The sequence below is a fragment of the Falco punctatus genome (assembly GCF_963210335.1).
Source record: "Falco punctatus genome assembly, chromosome: 10".
NCBI classification, from domain to species: domain Eukaryota; kingdom Metazoa; phylum Chordata; class Aves; order Falconiformes; family Falconidae; genus Falco; species Falco punctatus.
In genome coordinates this window covers 3,018,485-3,042,235 of record NC_137590.1, presented here as the reverse complement: position 1 = coordinate 3,042,235, position 23,751 = coordinate 3,018,485, and the positions used below count along the sequence as shown (strand labels likewise).

Below are 23,751 nucleotides of genomic sequence, written 5' to 3'. Positions count from 1 at the left end.
AGGACTACAGATCAAACCCCAGTAATACTTTTATTTCTAGATGGAGAGGCTCTGAAATTAAAAATAAAAGCAGAGGCTGACATGCAATTCCTGGATCTTTTTGTATTTTCCATAATGTCTGTTTTCAATTGGAATAACCCAGGTACTTGCTTGGAAAGAAAGAAGGATCCCTGTGACAAATATTTGTTCATTCATTCACTTTCAGTTTCTTTGTAAAATACCAACATTCTAAGAACATCCACATTTTTCATGACATTGATCAAAGGTATCATTAATAATGAAAAACATCTGAAAGAACATGTTCAGAAAAAAAAAACCCAACACACTTTCCCCCCAACAAGACTCAGAGCTTGGCATCAGAAGTGCCCCAAACAGCCCTCCCATGCACAAAGATGGGAACCAGAGGGGAAAGGCTGTGGGACAGCAATCCCACACCTGCTCCCCAGTGCCTATAGGGCCAGGGTAACCACACACCCCGTAATACAGCACTGCCATCGCTGTGGCAGGCCATAAGCTTTGTACCAAACTTGCAAAGCCTCAGGACTGAAACAGAAACATGGGAGGCAGCCCAGAGGTATGCAGGCATGGGCTGATAAGAGCCAGGGCACAGGCTGGCACTTGGGGACCCCACAATCGCAAAGAGCTCACTAAAAGAAATGCAGACCTGGAGCTCAGCCAAGGTGGTTTTAGGTGTGACAACACGGAAGCAGAATCTAATATATGAGAAGACCACTGCATGCGATATAAACACAGCTGAAGACCATGAAGAAAGCAGCAATGATGTAAATGCTTTGCTCAATGAGCAAAGGTATAAAGGCATGCTAGCAAATATAAAGAAGCAACCCCAGGGGATCCTAGAGCAAGCAAACCAAAATCACCACCAAGAAGATTGTGTTCTTGCCAAAGGACTCAGATGCTGACAACATGCTGCAACATCCCTCAGTGCTCCCAGAGTGAGGCCACCAGCCTTAAGAGCCAGGGGAGCGAGGCAGGGATGAACATAACCCACTAGAAGAGGCACAGAAGCCAAGTGCATGTATAACCATTTTAATTGCATTATTTCTTTTTTCTGTAATATCTTGTCTTATAATGATTAAATTATTAAGAAACTGCATATACTAGCAACGTGTTCTCTGCTTTACTCACATATAAGGTGTGCTTCCTTTTTGCCCATGAAGATTTTGAGCATAACACTGGCAGCATCAATTTCTGAGTGAAAAGGGGCTCAGCACAAGTTGTCATTTGTGTATTATTTAATGGGATTTGGTGACTACTTTTCCTCTGACTGGGTTTTCCTGCGGAGGGGAGCTGCCCAGCTGCAGCTGATGTTACTCACTCCCCATCTGCCCTTCCTGAAGAGACCTTTGCAAAGCCACTGCAGGAAGCCCTCCCGATTTTCTGTTGTACCCAGTGCAGCGAGGGCCCTGTAGTCATGTCTCGGTGGCACTGTCCCCTATCCCACAGCACCATCTCGTGGGAGACTGCAGTTGGGAAAAAAAAAAAAAAAAAAACTACACACAAACACCAGCAAACCCACCGACTTCGATTAAAGCCACTTCCAAGAGTCCTGTCGCTCTTCCCACAGCTTCAGATCCCTGCAGGAAGGTGCATGGTACAGCAGGACGGGTGCTGCAGGGTTTGCAGCGCCTCCTGAGCCAAACCAAGACAGCAAGGAGCCTCCACCATGAGCCTCATCGAGTTTGTCTTCCCAGGAGGAAGCAAAGCATCTCACACCACATCACAAGATGCCCTTTTGCGCTGAGAAGGGTCAAGGCTCGGGGCAGAGGCAGCAGTGCAGCTACTGCTGAGCCCATCTATGAAGTGCTCCATTGCAATTCTGTACTTCACAGAAGACCTTCAGGTGCTGCCTGCTCAGCTCCCAGGACATGACCACTGGGAGAAGAACCCATGCAAGCCCCCATGTCACACAGTCACATGAAACAGTCAGCAAAGCCTCCAACCAAATATCCCTGAAAAGTCTCCCCAGACAAAGCCATAAAGAGGTTTTAGAAAACTTCTTTGAGCTGTCTAGGAGTTTTTACAGTGGACCCCAAAGCATACATCTCAAGGATATAGGAGAGAAGTATAGATCAGAGAAAGTTTTCATCATCTCAAGAAAATGTTTATATTTGTGGTTCTGTTGTTTGGACGTCATGACCAAAGCAGACCAACTATCGCTTGAGTTATTTCTCCCATATTTATAAGACTTCCCACATCAGGATTGCTGTATGTCAAGGAAGCTGGGAGCCAGACTCAGCAGATGCTGGCAAAGCTCCTGCCCGGAGGCTGTGCCAGGCTCAGACTCAGGAGAGCATGTTGGAGGGGGGAATTACCACCCCACAGAAAAACAAAGTTAAAACAGACCTTTAATTACATTTGATTTATTTTCTCCCTAGGTTTATAGAAAAAAAAAAAAAAAAAAAGCATGACGTCTCCTGTCTTAGGAGCCTGCCTGCAGCTACAGGCTATTTGATAGGATACAGGGAAAACCAGAGGAAACAGTGCTCCCAAGCCTGGATGCTGCAGGCCACCAGCTGGGTCCTCCCATGGGCACAGGGACACACAATGCTTTCCACCTTCCTGAAAAGCATCATCTGAGGCCATTTCAATGGCACTGCTTTTCCTGATGGGTGCCCACACCAACTCTCCTTCCCATAGAAACAACTTTTGCTGCCTTTTTAATAAAAAACATCATCCTCCTTAGCCAGCACTGCAGTGAGAAAATAGTAGGAGTAGCAAACAGCTGCTCTCTGCTACAAACATTTCACATAAAGCGTATCAAATTAGCTCTACAACTCAGTAGCTAAATGCCTCATACCTACACAGCTCAGCAGTGCATCACCTTCAGCCACGTGCTGGGAATCCCCTTTGGGAAGCAGCAGGCTGCATGCGAAGGCAGGAGGCGCAGACATTTGGCCACATTTCCCACACGTACCCAAATCCAGAATTTAGCCGCCGGCTTGCAACTCAGAGCTTCCCATTCCTTTAGGTACCAGCCCCAAAGCATTATTAATGTGCTCAGTTTATACTGGCAGATTGGAAATGTGGTGTGTCAGGCATCCATTAAGCTTTCAGGTATCCTGCTGAGCTAGCATCCCGCCCAATTTATTTTTCCAAATGGGGCGAGAGAGATCTTCGTGATGGTGAAAGCACTGTGCACGCTGGTCCCACAGCCAGCGTTGGACACAGGCTGCAGAGCAAATACCTCTGCTGTCCATTTAGACCTCCCTGAGGAGCAAGCCGGCAGACAGAGGAGTGTGTAGGGGTTTTATCCATCCTCGCCCTCTTCACTAGAATCTCTTTGCACCGCAGTGACTCACAGCCACTGCAAGTCCAGCCCTGTGGAACAAACCAGGGCTCACCCTGCTGCTTTGTCCATCCCCTGAATGAACCAGCCTTTGCAGCAAAGTTCTGTTTCATGCCCTGAAGCTCATTTTGCAGATCTGTCTTCTCAGCCATGAGCATTTTGTGCTCTCTCCTACCTAGGAAAGGCTTGTACAGAGTCAACTGCAAGCTTAAACCTCCCAAACATCCCAAGAGTCCGCTCTTATGGGCTTTCTCCAGCATTTATTAACCTGTTTATCATGCTATTAGCCCATCAGCTCCCCAGTGCTTCCACATCACAAATTCATGGTATATATAATCAAGCCTGGGTCATGCTTTATTTTTGCGGGAAAAGTGGGTAAGAGGTAAAGGCAGAAAGGATTTGCTATCAGCACCCAAACCTCTGGGAATTGAAGCCCAACTTGGAAAAGCTTCAACCACATTTCAGTCTGCTGTGATCAGGTGGGAAGCTGAAGATTCTACCTAGCCTGTAGGACTTGGTTAGAGATTTATAGCAGAGGCAAGATTAGAGACCAGACCCTCCATTTCAGAAGCACAAACTCTCAGCAATTAAACTGAAATTGGTTTTCCATTAATGAGCAGTAATTAGTGCTGCTGCTCGTAGCCAAGCAACTCTGATTCCATCCAAAGGTGGTAGCTGTGCTCTTGTGCACTGGCCAGCTCATTACAGGGGCTTTATTTGCCATCCTCAGTGCAGACAGCATTGAAGGCACCTCACCTCATACCCTCCTCTGCCACCAGCACCACCACAGCATTTCCCACATCACACAGAACGGGTGCCAGACAGACACGGTACAGTAGCTTAGCTGATACTATTTGTTTCTTATTCAATATGGTTCTTTTTCACAGCATCCACTACTTTAAAAGTTCGTTTGATTTCACTGATATTGCATGCTCTGAAGGCTTTACAATGTCTAAATCTTAAAAAAAAAAAAAAAAAAAAAAGAAAAGCCCCATTTTTTTTCAAGTTCTCAAGAAAAAGGTATGCCTGTGCAATTTTTATTTCTGAAGAGGCACTCCTCTAAAGAAATCCTAACACCCCTACTTAATACTGACCTCACACAAAGCTGCTGAGCTTGGAAGAGAGAAGCTGAGACCATGGGCCAAAGAAGTGCGGCCACAGGGACAGCAGCATTTCTGCTGCTCCTGCAGAGCTGCAGCACCCACCTGCTACAGAGAGGAGGGAGAAGGGGCACAACTCACATTGCCAGAGATGGAGCCTTTCCCATACTCTGAACACAAGCACTTTTGGACACAGAGACTGTTCAAAACTTGATTTTAGGAGGCTTTTTTAAGTGGCCATTTGATTCTGGCTGGCTAAATCCCCTTGAACTTTGAGGGCTTGGTCTCTGCACTGGGTCTCCTTTGGATTTTGCAGGCTGAACTCTACTCTGCTAATTAGAGGTTGTCTTTAAACAGCAGATGAAACAGATTTGAAAGATGAGGAAGAAATGGTAGCTCTAGGGCCTAGGGGATGGAGTAGTGAAAGGCTTCCTTGCTTCATCAGAAGTGCCTTCTTAGCATATTTAGAATTTAAAACTTATTTAAAGTTATTGGCTTGCTTTTCACGTATAGACAGTCTTCCTCACATGTGGACACCCCCAGTCCTGTTCTTCCTTGCAGGAATCTGCTGCCCCAGCCTTCATTCCCAGCTCTTTTCCCTTCCCACAAGGTTGCAGAAAGTTCCTTCATCAAGCCTGACCAGGAACAGCTGCCTGAGCAAAACGCTTCACACCAGAAGGTACAAGCCACCAGCCAATGCAAGCACAACAGGCCCTAGCACAGAAAAACACACAGAACCATTTGCTGCTTCTTCCAAAACCCTTCAAACTTGTATCCAGATTTCCCCCAGAGGAAGGTCCTGCTAAACAAGATTCTTAGCCACCCAAGCTACCACCAAGCCAAAGCACCCAGGGTAAGGTGCCCGAGGACACACACCACAGCCACAGGGTATAAAGCCCAGCATGTCACAGAGCCCACCAAACAGGGGAGTAGCAAAACAGCAGCCACTGGAAGTTTCCCATCAAAGACTATACATCACACTAGGAAAAAAAGTCTCCTTGTAACACAGCTCTTTTCTGGGGTTTTCCACCCCTACCAGGAATAATACAGGCACACACTTCCTCAGGGCTGGCAGCCACGCTTTGTAACCACAAACCTTTCCTCTGCATGCAGAGGTGACTGTTTGCAGGTCAGCTACCACACTGCAGAACTTTTACAAAAGATTCCATACTTACTGTTTTCTAGAAGGACAGCAGAAGCAGATCAGGACTAGTGCAAAAAATTCCCACCAGCATGCTCATAGAGATACCACAACAAAAAAACTACCCTGGAAAGTCCCACACCAAAAGAGCCTGGGTCTGAGCTTAAATGACTGTGAGTGAGGTCCCAGAGGTGAGGCTCATCAGGAGCTCAGGCTTATTAGGGCACTCTAGCAGCACCTGGTTGGGCAGGGATGCTGCTTGGGTGAGCTGAATTCACCTTCCAACTCAGCTGGTAGAGATTATTGATTAAGGAGTGTTGGGAGACACAACGAGATGAATAAATAGGGGTGGGTTTTCTCTTTTATGTTTGTTTGCTGTTTCTATTGTGTTACTAGTTGTTGATCTGGTGTTACCTATTTTTAAAGCTACAAAATGGAATTTTAGCCTTTCATAGGAGACATTCTTTAGAAAAATCATTAATGGTTTCTGAAATTCTTCCTGCTTGTTGTTTAGAGCCTACCCTGAACCCCTGGCTGCAAAGTCCTTTTTGAGAGGGTGAGTGCAAATATAGCTGGGCTTACTCAGGGGTCAGAGCTTCACACTGTGAGTGCTGCTATGGCTTCAGGCTTTCTGTGTTTCTTTTTTTCTTTTCTACTGTATATGTTTTTTTAAAAGCTAGGTATATGTACTGGTGACTTCTTAAAAGCCAATTTGTGGTCAGCACACCAGCACCGTCCAATCATGAAAACTTTCATGTAGCAGGAGGTGATAGTTTCTCAGTGGCCAAGTTGAGAAAAGGGAAGAACTTGTTCAAGTTTTTCCCTGTGTATTCTTGAGCCTTTGGCTGAACCATGGAGTTGCTGTCCTTGCTCCCTCCCCCACCTGGACCCACAGCTGAACATCTTTGGTTGTCTTTGGTGGCTGTAAAGGAGATGGATTAGTGCCCCCACCTGTGCTCTCAGCTCAGCCTTCGGGCTGCCCTGACTGGATTTTATACTTGTAATGTTGCTAAAATGTTCTGCTGGGTATTCAGGAGAGAAAAAAAAAAAGTCATCCTTATAATAACAGCCTAGTCTTTGCAGTGTCAGTTTCCCTATGGCATCCCCATCGTCGAGATGGGAGCAAAAGGAAGACTTTTTCCTTTGCTAACATGTTGCTGGTAGTGCCCAGAATGGGATGCTGGTGCTCCAGGCAGAGCTGTGGTCGCTGCTCCCAGGGGAAAGGCACAAAAGCACTGAAAGCATCAGGTGTGGGGATGCAAAATACAAATTTAACAAAATTGGCTGAAGATTGAAGCAACTTGGTGTCACATTTATCTATAAATACAAACATAATAACATTTGTATGTGTAAGTACCCGTGTCTCTGCAAAGTACTGCAAAAAGTCGTTTCGGGAAGCTCTTTTGAAGGGACGGGGCTTGCAGCCGGGAAGCTGCGCTCCGGGAAGCCGGGCCAGCTGCGCTCCGCCTCGCGGCCACCAGATGGCGCCGCAGCCGCGCCGCCGGCGGCCCGGGCAGCCGTGGGGTAGGAAACACCCGCTGGGATGCTCGTTGCAGAGCTCCGGGCTTGCTCAGCACCTTGGTTTGCTCTGGGCTGTTGGGGTGCGGGACGAGGAGAAAACTCATAGGTGGGAGGACCCACCTGGCCCATGATGTCCATGCCCCTGTCCCGGAGGAGCTCCTGTGAAGCAGAGCCGGGGGAGCAGGCAGCCTGGGAGATGCCCCCAGCACCTTGGAGGGCCACTCCGATGCCCTAAATCCTGGTGACCGTTCCCGGACGAAGGCACTCATCTCCAGCCTGGGAGAGCCAGGCTGGCTGCTGGAGTCTTGGGTCACAGTGCAGTGGCACTTCCCACGGGGCCAGCATAGGGGAGATGTGTTGAGCACTGTGTGGGGTTTCTGGAGCAAATATCTTCCTGTTGCTCCTCACAAACATCCCCATTCTGCCACACTGCCGTGTCACCGGCGTTTGGGACAGCCAGGCTGGGGGGCTCAGTGTGCTCGCTGCATCTGGCCCAGGACCTGACCTTACACTGCTGCCATTGCAGAGCCAGATGGTTCAGCGTGGCGGGGGAAGCAAGCTGTGCAAGGGGAGCGCAGCCTGCACCTGAGTGCGGTGGCTTGGTACCTCAAAAGCAAGATCCCCCTCCCAAAAAGCAGCTCCCAGGAGCACTGCTGCAGAGCGAGGGGAAGCACTGAGCAGCAACAAAACAGCCCAGTGCCCCACTGGACCATGCCTTGAGGGGAGGGCAGGCTGGGGAGAGATGGGGGGTCTGCACAGCTCTGGGACCTGTACTGAGGGCAGGGTGAGGAACCATGGGCATCACCAGTGATGGTAGGAGAGCACGAGTTGTAAAGCCCGTGATGCTGGAAGGTGGAATTGGTTCAGTGAGAGGCTGTGGGGCTTGTGGCCAGGCTCAGTTGGCACTGGACCAGTGGGTGCCACAGCTGCAGCAGCCCTGACACTGGTTGGCACAGGAGTGGGTGCAGCCCAGGGCCAGGGAAGGGCAGTCCAGGGTGCATTTGGGGGTTTGTTCATCTTTGCATTTTTTAATACCTTAATTGCAGATCAGTAACATGCTGGTGGTGTGCCATGGAAACTGGGTGCTGCTCAGATCCCAGGGTGCCCTCAGCATCTGGGATCATGTAAATCCCCATAACCATTCCTGGACCCAGCGCCTCCCTCTCCAAACCCCAGTAGCCATTTCAGTGGGCTACACCATCATGCTCTGCCGTACGGCACTGCTGTCTGCTTACAGGTTGCTGCTGATGCCAGAGAGGTTTGGATGCTTGGCTCTTACTTGCTCGTCCTCTTGTGCAATCCAGGCTGTTGGTGCAGGTAGGCAGTGCTTCCCACCCTGCTGATGCTGGAGGGAGTCAGGGTCTGGGATGTGGCTTAGGGCTCTGCAGAGGCTTGGGCTGGTGGAGGTGGGAGTGTCCCGAGCCTGTGGAGCTGTTCTCTGGGCCCAACACCAGAGTCCTCACCTGGCATGAGACAGCAGAGCCCCAATCTGGGTACCTTCCCCAGGCGCAGATGAGCCCCTCTCTCCTGCCTGGCCAGAAGTTTTTGCTGGCACCTCTCAGGCAATGGTAAAAGTGGTAAATTTGGGAGAAATCAGTATAATTTCTACTGAGAAAGGTGGAAAACCATGGCAGCCCTGTTGCTATGGTTGCCACAGATTGTCCTCAATGCAACTTCATGTCAAGCAGCTCTGCAAGAAGATGTGCCACAGCTGGAAAGCAAATCTATTCCCCCCAGGTGTGAGCATGGCATGGCAGGCCACACACACTGCTCCCTCTGCTCCCATAGCCTCCCCTGGGATGCTGGCTGTGTGCCTCCATCCTTGTCCCTATCCAAGACCCAGGAACCCCATCAGTGAAAGCAGTGCTGGGGAGGGGCAAGCATGGCATTAAACACCTGCATGTACTGCTTAGTGTAAAAATAATGCAGCTAGAGTATTTGTCATTCAGATAGTGTGCATGTGTATATATATAGTGCTTCATATCAGATTCAAATGTTGTTTGAATGAGCGGGAATGCTGAATATTGGCAAAACATTACAGCAATTCCTAATTCTTTTTTCCATAAGAAATTGTAGGCCCATCAGTTTACAGGGATTTCTTGACTTTGGTCGATATGGTTTGGGCCAGCATGCAGGTTGAAGGGGTCCTGCTGTACCCTCGGAGGCTGAGGGCTCAGGCTCTGTCTCCTGCCACTCACCAGGGCTCGCTGCTCTTTGCTTTGTAGCCCGTTGTTACAAGGCTTTTAGCATCTTAACCCAAAATAAACCTGACAGCCTCATCGGAGGTCTGGAGCAAAGCCAGCGCTGCCACTGAGAGCCAGAGGAGAAGGGGCAGACAGCGTGCAGAACCCAGGGCCTGATCCAGAAAGGTGTTCAGGTGGGAAGACCTGCTGCTGCCTCCTGGTGCTCACTCAGGCTCTGCCCTTTGCACTCAGGACACATTTTTTGGATACATCCCCCTGAACCCCTTGGGGTGCTTCTGCCCTTATCCAGACCAAGCATGGTGCCATTGACTCCAGTGCAATCCCTGTGACCTGGTGGCCCTGGAGGTGATGGCTTGGTTCTGCAGGGTTGGTGTCCCTGCGCCGGGAGCCAGCGCCTTCTAGGGACCCTGCGTGGTGCCATGGGACAATGTTCCCTCTGGCTACCTCACCTGTCCCCCTTCTCCCAGGTCCTGGTCCCCCCCAGGATGGGCTGAGTGGCCAGGGGGACTTCTGCCCTGCCTGAGCCCTGTCTCCAGTGGCACAGACGCGGATGAGCAGACCTTTCCCTCTGCGCTGCACAGGGATGTGCCGAATCCTGGCTCCGGCTGGCTGCCAGCCAGACCTCCTGAGGGCCCAAGGGGCTGGTTAAGCTCATTGCTTTTCTTTCAGAGGTTTCAGAAAGCTGCCCGCTTGCATTTAATTCAAATTTATTGAATAATTCCCCTGGGAGCAGCTAGTTCAAGATCAACCACTACAACAGACCATGGGTGAGATCAGCTGGCACAGCCCTGGCCATGGAGGGCTCTGTGTCCTCTGGTGCATCTCTGTGGCCATGCCAAGGGGATGGTGAGCGCAGAATGAAGTGCCTGGCCCGGGGCAACATTGTCTCAGCTCTAAACCTGGCTGCCTGCGTTGCCCTCAGCCCCAGGGGATATTTGGAGGTCTGTTATATCCCTCCCACTTCTATCCCAAACCTGTCCCTGTCTTTGAGCAGTTGTCCCCCAGGCAGCCATCCCAGAACAGGGCTGGCTCAGCCCTCGCCTGCCTCCAAAGCCTGTCCCAGCTTACTGTGCTGCAGAAGCGGTGAGATGCAAGATGCCTGTCAGGGGATGCATATGCACTGCCAGATGCATGCCCTACTGCAGCGAGATTCATGCCCACCCTTGGGTGCAACAGCCTGAGGCCACCTGGGTGAGAGTGGGGACAAGCCGTAGCCGGGCTGGGAGCGCAGGAGCGAGTCCCCAGCTCCAGCAAGCAGGTGGTGGGTGATGAGACGAACCAGATCCTGGGAGATGGGCTTCCCTGAAGGAAGCTGGCCTCTCTCTGGAAAGCTGTTTCACACCGTGCTCAGCCCTCAGCAATTTTCAGGACACATCGTGTGCCCCATCCTTATGGCAACCTGAGGGCTCTCCCCAAGGACAAAGACTGGGGACACGCTGCCTTCATCCCTCACTCCCCTGCTGCTGTGGGACAAGGGCAGTCCACGGCGTGTCTTGTGTTACGCAATTAACCGCTGCCTGGAGGAAAAATAATGATCTTCATTAATGAGCGCAGCACTTGTTGGTCAGGGCCTGATGTCCCGCGCAGGGGCATGTGCAGTCATGCAGCAGGACTGAATCATCGCTCTGCTAGCAATGCTGCAAGGCCCGTGGGGAGAGCAGCCTTCCCGTTAGCTCCACAGCACGTACAAAAGGCAGCTCCACGCCACCCTCCGTCCATCCCTCGTGCCCCGGGATTGCGGGATGGGACCTGTGACAACTCAGCCTACTTTCCTGCAAGGTGTGGGATCAGGCAATGTGCCAGAGCCTGGAAAAAAATCAGCCTAGAAGGAGCAGGAGTGCCCAGGGACCTTCCCCCAGTGCAGCAGCTGTACTGCAGCATGGGACCAGGGCACTGAGCCCCCCTCACCTTCCTGGGGTCCCTTATTCCAGCCACTTCCCCTTTGTCACAGTCATCAGCTGTTGACCAGCTAGAGCCACCACCTAGGGATTCACAGAGCCACAGGAGAGGCTCAATGAGCCGTGGCCAGAGGCACCCACCCAATTTTTAGCGCTTGCTCGGGCCGCAAGCTGCACGGAGCTATTCCTGCAATAAAGGTCTGGGTTTGTGGGACAATCCTGATTTTTCCGATGCCAGATGCACAGCTGGTTTAGGGCAGAGCAGGGATGCAATTCCACCCCGCAGCCCAGAGGGAGCTTGGGGAGGGTCCCCGGGGGGGCAGGGGGCTGTGTGTCAAGCGTTAGAGCAACGCCCTAGCACACCCCCTAGCACAGGCAGAAACCCAGCGAGCTGTGCGGTGGGCTCTGCCCCTCGGCCAGGCTCAGGTTTGCTCCTGGAGAGCAGAAGCTGTTGCCCTGGAGTTGTGTTGCATGGGAAGCTGAGTCTGAGCAGCTGGGGGGTGCGGGGGGGTCCGCGCGAGGTGGCGGGGCAGCGCTCCCCCCGGCCGGGCTGCTGCAGGAGCGGGCGTGGAGGAGCATTTTTCAAACGCAGCTCGGGGATGCTCGCAGCGGGTTTGGGCCGGGCTGTGAACGTAGGAGGGACGGGGGCGGGTCGGTGGGCGCAGGCTCCGGCAGACACTGGCCGCTGGCGGCTTCCCCATGCAGAGTCACCGTGCGGGGCTGTGCGCGCCCCGGCTGCGGGAGCTGGCCCTGGGCAGCGGGGGGGGGGTGGGGGTGGGGGGGTGGTGTCCCAGGGGACCCCCAGCCGTGGGGGTGCTTCAGGGGATCCTTGCCAAGAGGTGCCGCGGGGACCTTCTACCCATGGTGTACGTGGGGCACCTCTGTCTCCAAGAATGCCCTGTGCTTACTGTGGTGCCCTGGGGGACCCCTACCCACGGGGGTGCCCCAGGGACCCGTCACTCACAGGGTACCCTGGGGACCCCCACCTCCGAGCCTGCCCCGGCGGACCTGCGCTTACTGGGACTCCCAGGGAACTTGCACTGCTGAGGACGCCCTGGGGACCACCTGTCCTGGGGGACCCCTTACCCGTCGCGTTCTCCCAGGGACCCCCACCCACCGCAACACCCCAGCGCACCCTTTCCCCTCCGCGATGCCCCAGCGACCCGCTCTGCAGGGGACACGTGAGGGTACCCCCAGGGGTGCCTCAGGGACCCTCACCCCCACGGGCGCTGACAAGGCTGCCCCCAAGGACCGGTGCCGCCGCAGACGCCCGGGGACCCCCTGCCCACGGGGGTGCCGCCGCCCCGGCGTGGGGGGGGATGATGGCGCCCCTCACCCACCGGGGATGCCGGGGGGCGTGCGCGGCGCCGGGCGGGCGGAGGGGTCGCTGTTGCCGCCAGCACGGCCGCCCCCCCACCCCCCCCGCCGCCTTTTGTTCGCCGCCCGCGCGCGTCCCCGCCCGGCGGCGGGGCGGGCGGAGCCGCAGCCGCAGCCGCAGCCGGGGCCGAGCCCAGCGCAGCGCAGCGGGACATGGAGGCCGCTCCGGCGGAGCAGGGTCCCGCCGCCCCGCCGCCGCCGCCGCTCCCGGAGCGGAAGAAGAAGCCGCAGCGGGCGCCGTCGCCCGCCCGCCCCAAGGAGGTGCCCGGCTGGTCGCTGGCCAAGAGCCGGCGCGGCGGCGGCGGGGGGCACCCGGGCGCGGCCCCGCGGCTGGCGGCGGGCGGCGCGCACCCGCGGCGGGCGGGCGGCGGCAAGGACGGGCGCCCCGAGAAGCGGGCGGCGGCGGCGGCCCGGGCCGGCGGGAAGGGGCCGGCGGGGCGCGGCGCGCTGCGGGCGAAGGGGCGGTGCCGCGGGGCGGAGACGGCGGCGGCCGGGGCTCGGCGGCCGGGACCGGGGCCGGCGGGGGGGCCGGGGCCCGGCCTGACCGACAGCAGCTCGGAGGTGTCGGACTGCAGCGCCTCGGAGGAGGCGAAGCTGCTCTCGCTGGAGCTGGGGCTCAGCGGCAGCGACGGCGAGTCCCCGGGCAGCGCCCCGCCGCCGCCGCCCTCGGCCGGTGAGGCCTCGCCGCTGCCCGAGGAGCCCTCGGCCGCCTCCATGGCCAGCAGCCGCCTGCAGCTCAGCACCTCGCTCGCCTTCTCCGACCTCACCGAGGAGCTGCTGGACGCCGGCACCGACGGGCTGCTCCGCGAGCTGGAGGACCTGCGCTCCGAGAACGACTATCTCAAGGTGGGCACGGCGGGGCACGGCGGCCCGGGGCGGGAGCGGAGCACGACAGCCCTGGGTGCAACATGGCACGGTGTGGCATCCCAGGGCACGGCTCAGCATCCCTGGGTACGGCATGGCACGGTGTGGCATCCCAGGGCACGGCTCAGCATCGCTGGGTACGGCATGGCACGGTGTGCCATCCCAGGGCACGGCTCAGCACGGCTCAGCATCCCTGGGTACGGCATGGCACGGTGTGGCATCCCAGGGCATGGCTCAGCATGGTGCAGCATCCTGGGCAATATAGCATGGCACAGCGTGGCATCCCAGGACAGGGGTCACCGTGGCTCAGCATCTTGGGCTTGGCATGGCATGGTGTGGCATCTCTGGGCATGGAGTGGCATCCCAGGGCATCAGCATGGCACAGCATCCCTGGAAACGGTATGGCATGGCATCCCAAAGCACAGCTCAGCATGGCACAGCGTCCCCAGGTACAGCGTGGCACAGTGAGGCATCTCTGGGCATAGCTGGGCACAGGGCACAGCTCAGCCCAGCATGGCCTGGCTCAGCCTGGCGACACCACTGAGCGTAGCCTGGCCGGGCTCAGCTGGCAGCGTGGCATGGCTGGGTGCAGGGCTTGGCATGGCTCAGCCCAGCACGGCATCAGTGAGCGTGGCCTTGGCATGGTATGGCTGGGCTTAGCTCAGGGCAGTATGGCACAGCTGGGGATGGCCTGGCGCGCTGGGGATGGGCTTGGGCTTGGCTCAGCTCGGCACAGTGTGGCATGGCTGGATGTAGGGCATGGCTTGCCTAAGCCTGTCATGGTGCAGCTGGACGTAGGGCAAAGCTCAGCTTGGCACAGCATGGCATGGCTGAGGCCAAGACCTGGCCTGTTCCAGCACAGCAAGGCCCAGCTGGGCATGGTCCACCGTGGTGCGGCGTGGCTGGGCACCACTTGGCTCAGGGTGACATGGCACGCTTTGGCACAGGGCATGCATTGGCACAATGTGGGCCAGCTTGGCCTGGTAGGACCCAGCAGGACATGACCTGCCCTGACATGGCATAGATGGGTGCAGCTTGGCTCAGCACAGCATGGCCAAGCCTAGCATGGCCCCAGCTTGGCGTGGCTAGGCTCAGCACAGCCAGGGCTGGCACAGCTTAGCAAGGCACAGCTCAGCATGGCACGGCTGTGCTCAGCACAGCTTGGTGTGGCTTGCCATGGCACAGTTTGGCCCAGCCCAGTCTGACATCCTGGGATACAGCATGGCATGACGTGACCCAGTGCAGCTGGGCACAGCTTAGCCTGGCACAGGGTGGGATGCTCCCCACTGCTTTCCTGCCTACTGATGCTGCGAGACCCTGGGGAGATTTTCCAGCTTGCTTCTTTCCACTGGTTCCCCGGGGCCTTTTTCCAGGTGTGTGGCAGGCACATGGTGAAGCCAGGGCAGACATGCTGTGTGGGGACAGGGACACAGCTGTTCCGCCTCCGGTCACACATCGACCTGGTGCACCTTGGCACACGCTGCCTGCTGCAGGGTGGGCACAAATACCCGCTAGATGCTGTGTCCCAGTGGGTTGCAGGCATTTTGTGCACTCTGCTCTTCTTCAAGGCAGAGCTCTGGATGAGATGCTGGTGCAGTCACCTGCTGGGGGGTTCAGGGGTAGGTGCCACCTCTCGCTGGCTGCTCTTTGGATGTCACAGGTTGGAGGTCAGGCCAGCTCTCAACCGCTGGTGCCAAAGTTTGTAAATGTGTTGGGATTATAGCTATGAGGTGGGAGTTAGGCATTGGGTGACGTACTGGAAGATGCTCAGTCAGGCCCTTTGTCCATTAGCAAAGCCCTGGTTCACAGCTGGTGTCCCAACTCCTGCCAGAATTAGCAGCAAGAGCTTAAGGGCTTTGATTTACTGAGAGCTGGAAAAATACAGATGAGGCCCCTCCGGTTTCCAAGAACACGCGTGCAAATGCTGCTGTTCCTGCGAACTGAGCAATTGCTTCCTCTGTTTCCACGTGATATTCTTTCTGGCAAGCTGCAGGCGTGCGGGGTGTGATTATTTACCTGCTGTGCGGGGTGGCAACTGAAATCTCCTGGCCAGGAGCCATGGGGAGAGCTGAGAGCTGCTGGAGGCATGCACCAAGAAACACCAGGGGGATGCTGGTGGTTTCTTCACTGTGACATCTATGTGCGCTCGCGCCAGCACATGGGTCTCCTCCCTGACATGTGCATCCGGCTTATAACCATGTTTCGGTTTTGTCGCTCACTTCTCCTGACGCTTGAGCAGGAGACTGCTGGGGTGGTACCCTGGCTCCAGCTGGGCAGAAGCCACAGGCAGATGCATGCACCCCTTGTGCTCCAAAAAAAAAGATGGAAGATTTGCCTGGTTTCTCCAGCAAGGAGCAGAAGACTGTGCTGGGCTGCAGCAGGGTGCTGGCTTGTGCTGTCTGTGCTAAAAATCGGGGGATTTGGGGCCTTATGGCAAAAATAAAGCCCTAACCCAAGCTATCGGCATCACCCGCCCTGACACGCAGCCCAGGTTGGAGAGCAGCACGCAGGGACCCTGCAGGGATGGCCCCTGGCTTCAGCAGCTCCCCTCCCCTCAGGTGTGGGTGAATATCAGAGGCGTTATCACCTTATCAGAGATGACTTGTTTCCTAGGACTCACCCAAGTAGCGGCAAATTAGTATCTTTTTTATTTGTTCATTGGAGCCAGCTAAAACCTCGTGTGTTTTTAAAAAGAAATGAGGAATTTTAGGGGTGGGAGGATTTTGGCATGGGCCAGACATGTGTGGTGCTACTACGCCCATGTGATGCACACAGGGTTTTGGAGCTTCCTAGCAGAGTGCATCGCAGCCCTCGGTAACAGTGCCAGCTCATGTTGCATCTCTCCTCGGCTGCCATAATAAAATGTACATGTTTAAGCACACTTCACCCATTTCCCTTTGCAACCCAGATTTTTGCAAGGCTCTGCCTTCCTTCTCCTGTTCTGAGTGTACCACCTGGCCTGGTGTCTCCTCTTGCCCTGCTCTCGGGTGTGTGCACCTGCAGTGACCCCCCATAAATGGGTTATTTCAAGCATTTCTCCAAAAAGGGTGGTTTCTCACGTGCAGGTTGGATGCCTAGTGAGGGAGGGGACATCTCTGGATGTCCTTGCCAGGTCTTGCCGTTGCTGAGCCATGCAATGGAGAGCAGTTCCTGGTCTGCTCAGTGGGCTGGAAAATGTGAGATGCGATACGGCAGCAGCTGCGGAGGGACAGGCAGACAAAGAGTGGGCACAGGAGAGGGTTTGGAGCGAGGGGAGGGGATGCCCGCAGACCCTTTCCATTGGAAGGGGCTTAGGTGAGAGCCAGGTAACGCTGGGAGCACCGTCCTGCCTGCTCCCTCCTGCTCCCTGCCCTGCGTCACCCTGTGTCCCTCAGGGTTTGGGTGCGTTTCCCAGCTCTGTGTAGAAGCAGGTAGGGTGGGTGGATGGGTGCCTCATTTCCTGCAAGGCAGCTGGGGACTGGTGCATGGCACCAGCGAGGGCTCGCTGAGGGCATCACACAGGGGCACCAGGGTCTGCGTAGGGGACCTGGAGGTTGTGTCTGGGCAGCCTGGTTGGCGCTGGGTCCCAGCCGTGCTGCTGCTCGGATCCTGCCAGGCCACAGGGCCAGGGACCATGCCTGGGGGTCCCACTAACCACAGGCAGAGCCGGGGTGCAGAGCTCTGCTGTGTATCATTTCTCCAGCAGCCACTCTGGAAAGGGATTTGCAGCCTCTCGCCTGTTCAGATGCTGCACAACACGGGCTGGGCTGCGGAGAGCCCCCAGCTGTTTGCCTGTTAATTTATGGGGGCAGGTGTAAAGCTGAGAAATGTTGATTTTTTTCCCCCGCTGACGTGCTGTGCTCTCTGCTGAGCGGGAGCTGGCGTGCCGGCCAGGGGCAGGGCTCAGCTCGGGCTGCTGCATCGAGCTCCAGCGTGACATGGAGGGAAGGATGGCTGATGTTTACTGTCAGAGCTGGGCGAGAGCTGGTCTTAGTGCACCTAAGGAAACCCCTGTGTGTGACAATGACGCATGGGTGTGCCTTACACATCCTTTGAACCGTTGCACCCTGGCATGGGTTTGGGGTGAGCTGCGTTTACTGGGACCCCCTTGCTGGCAAGGGGACATGCTGGGTACCCTGGGCAATTTCCTTTTGAAATCCCTTCTGATTCTATATTTTTCCCTAGCATAATTCCCTGTTCTGTCTGACAGGGGCTCAGAGTTAATTGAAAGCTGCTGCTTTTGTCCTGTAATCTCAGAGGAAGCAGTGCTTGTTGCTCCTGGACGGTAATCCCCATCTTCACACGAGGGATTGCAGGCTCTCCGGCGGGCGCAGCCGCTGCCAGCGCAGCCCCGAGCTCTGCACAAAGGCATCGATGCAAAACACACAGGCAGCTTCCACCCTTTCTCCTTGCTTGCATCTTGCGCTGAGGTTTGAGGGTGCGGGTGGAGGGTGTGAATGCAGGCAGGGCCGTGCTCCCCGGAGAGCCGCCCGTCCGTCCCCCATGGACAGGCAGCTGCTGCTTGGCTGCACCCCAGAGCCTGGGGCTGCCAAAGCTGAGGGTGTATGCGCTGGCAGCAGCACGACAGCCAGCCATGTCGTTATTTGCATGATCCTGTTTTGTATCCATTGCTGCTTTCCGCTTCTAAAAGATAGCGGATCCTGCTGAGGAGCTGCAGGCGTTGCACAGCGCAAGTCCCCTGGCTTGGTCTGAGCTTGCTGCATTCTTGCAGGCGCCTAAGCCAGCATGCAGCTCCTCTTGGGCAGGAGATTAAAGGGTTAACTCTGCTGCTGCAACCCATGATGGGTCTGATCTGCATTTTGGGGTGTGCTCAGCCTTCTCCACTGGTCCCTCTCCTGCCAGGGCCATCGCCCTAAAGCTCAGCCCTTTCCAGGTCTTGCCCTGCCTGGAGGTGCCGATGTCCTGCAAGTGGGCACGGTCACATGGACAGGGCTGTAGCTGTCACCTTCTGCTGTGAAAACACACCGGGGGGTGTGTGTGTGTGTGTCTGAACTGGACCCAGGCAGTTTGCATCCCACCTTACTGCTTCTTTAGTTTCCTGAATAGTCTTCCCAAGGAGAGACAGTGTCTCCGAGGTTTGCGTGAAGACGGTTGAAGTTATCTTGTCTCTTGGATTCCTCCATCGAGTGTAACCTGGCTCCTGCAAACACAAGTGGGGTGTTTGCTCCTGCACACTGTTGTCCCTTGGGCAGTGAAACAAGTCTCCCTGGACTGCAGATCCCTAGCATCTTTTCCAAGACAGGTGACTTCTAGTGTGAAAACACCACAAAATCTTTGCTGCGACAGGGATGGGGTGAGCACGGATGTTGTGGTGGATAACCCTGGAGGATGGAGAGGACGAGCAGCCCATGGGTGCTGGGAGGCTCTGACTCTGCATAGGGGTGGGCGCCTTTTTGATTATGGAACAAGTGGCGGAGCCTGCAGTCCCCAGGGGCAGTTGTGTGGGAAAGAAGTCATTTATCTTGTCCTTGTCTCTGTTTCATGCTTCATTTAGCATCGCTTATGGTGCTTCATGCTCGCAGTGCCCCCCTGAACTGGGGATATTTCTGTGGGGTTCCTCCTTGCGGCTGGCTCAGCCCTCACCTCCATCCAAATGGATTTTTTTGCTTTGATTTTGCTAAGCTGGGCATCAACTCCAGAAAAAATGTGCAGATGCAAAGGGTGAGGCTCAGTGGCCATCACAGACCCCCAAAGCCATAAGGGGACCTCTCTGCACCCCATGCGCTGCCTCCAGACACTGTGGGGCTGTGCCACCCACGGCAGCCTGGCACAGAGGAGGTCAGCTTTGCCATCCTAAATTCTCTCCCAGTTTGCTGGCATTTTCTGCTCTGCACTCCTAATCCAGTTACTATGGCTGAGCAGCACGGCTTGCCTCTGAGGAGCAAGCTTGGGGCCGGCTGTGCAGCTGCTGGGCTGCAGCCACTCAGGGGTTTATTGGCATTACAGGGTGTGGGTGAATTCCTGCAGCTGGAGCAAAGGGAGGCACTGCTTTCCCACCCCCCACCCCCCCCCAGTGCTGGCCTGGCTGCAAACCCCTCCAGCCCTGATCCCTGGGGAAGCACCCTACGAAAGAGCCGCTCAGAAGCTCGTGCTGGACATGGCCTCCCTGTAAAATAACGGTTGCTACAGCCCGAGGTATAAACAAGCAGCAGCTCTTAGCATGGCAAGCCCAGGCGTCCTTCCAGCAAATGTGAGGTTTGGTTGGGTTTTTTCCAAGGTCCCTCTCCCTGCCCTGCTCAGCTGCTGCCTGGGGAAGCCGCATGGCAAGCGGGAGCTGGCATGGTCAGCACTGGAGCAGGACGCAGGCAGCTCCATGTGCATCTACAGTCATATCCAAGCCACAGTTCGCATGACTTTGGTGGTGAAAGGTTGTTTTCCACCACCCTATTGCAGAGCAGCTGCTCGCCTCCGGTGCATAATGGATTTTTTCCCGTGAAAACTCCCAAGGAATAGATCCCATAAACCAGCTCCCCAGGCTGGTTTGGTTTACGGGGGTTTTGCTGGTGTCCCCAGGGCCATGACCTGGGCAGTGCTGGCAGTGGGTTTCCATCAGGTTTGTCACCCTGCGGTGCATCACAGCAGTCACAGGGCTGTCTGCAGGCGTGTGCGGTCCGTCCCTCGAGGGTTTCATGCCTGAGCTGTCCGTGAAGTGTTTCAGAAACATACCTGCAGTGATGCCCCTTTACAGGATGGTCTCCAGCTGTCCCTGGCGCAGCCCAGCCAGGTGTCCCCGGGACACCCCACTGCCCATCTCGGTGCCTTGGTGCTGCTTCTGCCCTGCTGTTGTTCTCAAGACCCCCAGCAAGAAGCAGCGGTGGAGGGCGGCAGGACACTGGTAGCTGTGGTGCCGCCAGGCTCCAGCAGCCTAGGCCCAGAGATAATCCGGGATTGTCTAATTGACGTTCCTTATTTGTCACATAGTGTTTAAAGCCAACAGTGAGCGACTGTGACTTGTCCCCGCAGCTGCCTCCCCCCCTCGCCAGGCTCAGCTTTGCTTTTCGGGGGAATTCTTGCAGCTGGGGCTTTGTCCGGGCTGGGTGAGCGTGGCAGCAAGAGTGCCAGTGCCTGGCAGAGCTGGCGTGGTGCTGCTGTCTCAGGTCGTTGTCATGGGCAGTCTTGGGAGCAGTGGGGTCCTGTCCCCCTCTGCCTGGGGTGAATCGGGGCAGTGCATCCCCTCTGCCTGTGCTGGATCCTCCTCTTGTCCCTTCCCTGGCCGTGACATGGTGCAAGGCAGCAGCGTGAGCCCCTCACATCTCGTGGCAATTGCATTTGGCAGTGATGGGAGGTGTTTAGTGGTGCAGCTTTCTTGGCAGGAAAACAGATGCTTGATCCCTTCCCAGGAGCGTGCCAGGTCCACTGGGTCTTGTCGAGGAGAACAGCCGGTGAGACCACTGGAGCGTTTGCTTGGAGAATTTGGGTCGAGACCGTGTTCACAGGGACGTGAAAAGAGCTTTGGGCAGCACAGCCTGTGTGGGTCCCCAGGGACCCGAGGGGACAGTCCTTGAGCATCCCCAATGGCTGTAGCCCTGTGCTGGATGGGGAAGTGGCACTGTGGCTGTTGCAGGGGATCCACAGCAGTCATGTGCCACAGACCCGGCGGAGGGTTTGGGTCAGCGCTGGTGCCAGCAGGATGTCATCCCATTTGCAAGGGGCAAATCGCTGAACTGGGTCCCCCCTTACTCCCCTTTCCAGTCTCATCAGCTCTCATGGTGATGAGCCTCTCCCAGCCCAGCGATTTGCCCCTTGGTGGCAAAACAAGGGGCAACCTCTGGTCCCCAGCACCGGGAGCGTCTCACTCATGTCCCTGCGTTGCCTCCCCTGTCCTCGCCTGCCATCTCCTCCTTCCCTCGCCTGCCTCCCTGACACATCTTTTCCAAAGACAACCTACATTTTTCTTGCCGCGGCTGCCGCCTGTGCTGCTCCTGCAGCTCCTCTCCCTCCCCCACCTTCCTCTTTCTTTTACCGCAGATATTTACAGGCGCCTGTGTTGGCTGTCCCCACCTCGGGTGGCTGGCTTGCCAGTGCGTGATGGTGCTTAGCTGGCTCTGAGCCCTTTTCCTGCAAGGATGGGGCTTGACCCGAGGGGTCGAAGGTCTGTGAAAATGGCTCGTGGGATGGAGGAGGGCAGGGCAGCCATGGTGGGGAGGTGTCCCAGGGGGAAAAGAGGGGAGAACGAGCTGTGGGGTCTGTCCCCTCTAACACACATCTCCTCGCAGGATGAGATTGAGGAGCTGCGTGCCGAGATGCTGGAGATGAGGGATGTCTACATGGAGGAGGATGTCTACCAGCTGCAGGAGCTCCGGCAGCAGCTGGACCAGGCCAGCAAGACCTGCCGCATCCTGCAGTACCGGCTGCGCAAAGCCGAGCGCCGCAGCCTGCGCGTGGCACAGACGGGCCAGGTGGACGGCGAGCTCATCCACAGCCTCGAGCAGGACGTCAAGGTGAGGCTGGAAGGGCGACATCCCCATCCAGGCAGTCCCCATGTCCCCCAGAGTGGTTTATGGTGACGAGGGGGTGGCAGGGGATGCTGGGGTGCAGGGAGCTCTGCAGGATTGCGCTGTTTATGAGGTTGCTGATGGGGGCATTGCCATTCCCCACTGGCAGTGGCGATGTGGGAAGTGGGGAGCAGTGCTTTCAGCTCACACGCGGTCTGGGCGTGGGGGCCTTTGGGAGGATCCTGAGGGTGGAGAGGGCCAGTGTTGCCCGAGGATGGGGGTCTCATAATGCCATACGTGAGGTTTATCCTGTGCAGGCTGGAGCCCAGCCTGATCCTGTGCCCCAGGGCTGGGCTCCCTTATCCTGCACCAGTGGGGACAGGACGGGGCCACCACCGCGGGCTGGAGCAGCACGAGTGCACGGGGAGGGAGCCTGGGGACCTGGGGGCTGCTGCTCTTGGCTGTCGGGGAAACTTTGCAGAGCCCCGGGCACTGCGGCACCACAGGCTGGGGCAGGCACGAGGGCATTTCTGCGGGGTGATATTGCTTCACCCTCTCCAGCTCCTGGCCCTCAAGGAGCCGCTGGTGCCAGTGAGTGTTTGCTGAGGGCTCTCATCGACATGGCTGCTGCCAGGAGTGGGGTGCAGTGACAGCTGGGGACAGCTCTGCAGGGACAGGCAACTGCTCAAGGGGTAACTTCGGGGTTTTGAGCAGAAAACAGCCAGTCCCAGAGCCGAGGCATGCCACAAGTGTAGGGCTGTGAACCCACCTCGCGCTGCCCATCCCTGCTGGGGGCCCGATCCCCTCCCCAGACCACCCAGCAGCCCCCAGCTTGGGGTGCTGCTGCCAAAAACACCCTCCTCCAAGTTCTCCCTTTCTGGGGGAGAAAGAACAGCCCATCCTCGGGGGAAACAGGAGCCCAGCCCACAGTGGGGCTTGCTGCTGCCTCCACAGTGCTCATGCCCCGGGCTGGGCAGGAGACCGGGGGAACTGGGGACAATTTTTCCCTTCATACAGATGCGGGAGCGAACACTTCATGCCATTAAGCTCCCTTTATGCCAGGGGCTGCTCACTTGCAGGGATCTGGAGTGGGGGGTCCCTGGGCCTTGCCCAGGATGATGGAGGCACCCTTCACCCCGGGGCAGCTGCTGTTTTCTTCTGTAATGTGATGCAGCAGCTCGGCTTTCTCCTGGCCTGCACAGCTGCTGCCAGTAGTGAGGGGCTGCCTGCTCTGGTGCTACCCACCAGGTTTTCCAGCCTTTTGGGGGCTTTTCCAGCCTCATGGTGTGGAAAAAAAATACAAAAAGGTGACAAGCATCTTGCAGTATTATGTTAGGACTGGGAAAGGCAGGGTTGGGTTGGGGATGGGGATGTGGAGCAGCATTGCAGCTGGTGAAGGGGGAACAGCAGTCACAGCATGCAAGCAAGGGGGCACACACAGGGACCAGGGTGTCACCCAGCACAGTGTCTGCTCCAAAGGGTCTCAGTAACAACCTGATGATCTCTGCATGAGGATTGTAGGTGCCCAGGCACTGCGGTCCCAGCCCCATGCGTGTTGTGCCCAGTCTGATGGCAGCCCTGTTGTGTCCCCAGGTGGCCAAGGACGTCTCTGTGCGGCTCCACAATGAGCTGGAGGCAGTGGAGAAGAAGAGGATCAGGCTGGAGGAGGAGAATGAGGACCTGCGCCAGCGGCTCATCGAGACTGAGCTGGCCAAGCAGGTGGTGCAGAATGAGATGGACAAGCTCCGAGAGGTGAGGGGGACTGGTAGGCATCCCCAAGGCTCTGCCCATAGCAGGTGTCCTGGCCCTGCACTGCAGGATCCCCCATCCCTGCTCAGCATTGCTGAAACCCAAACCATGCTGCAGATGCTTGCGAAACCCGAGCAGCGCCTGCCCTGGGTGAG

The 23,751-nt window shown here is 56.4% G+C and overlaps 1 protein-coding gene across 4 annotated transcripts in view; it reads left to right on the top strand.

The window, feature by feature from the left end:
- Positions 1–5,698: 5,698 nt before the first annotated feature.
- MTCL2 (microtubule crosslinking factor 2) overlaps positions 5,699–23,751 on the top strand; it is a 33,904-nt gene continuing 15,851 nt past the window's right edge. The window contains exons 1-3 of one of the 4 annotated variants that reach the window (XM_080403764.1): positions 5,699–13,394; positions 21,629–21,853; positions 23,441–23,599. In XM_080403764.1, coding sequence (XP_080259890.1) covers positions 12,702–13,394; positions 21,629–21,853; positions 23,441–23,599 — 1,077 coding nt within the window. In that variant the 5' untranslated portion in view covers positions 5,699–12,701. The other 3 variants (XM_080403763.1, XM_080403766.1, XM_080403765.1) reach the window with 3 other exon arrangements.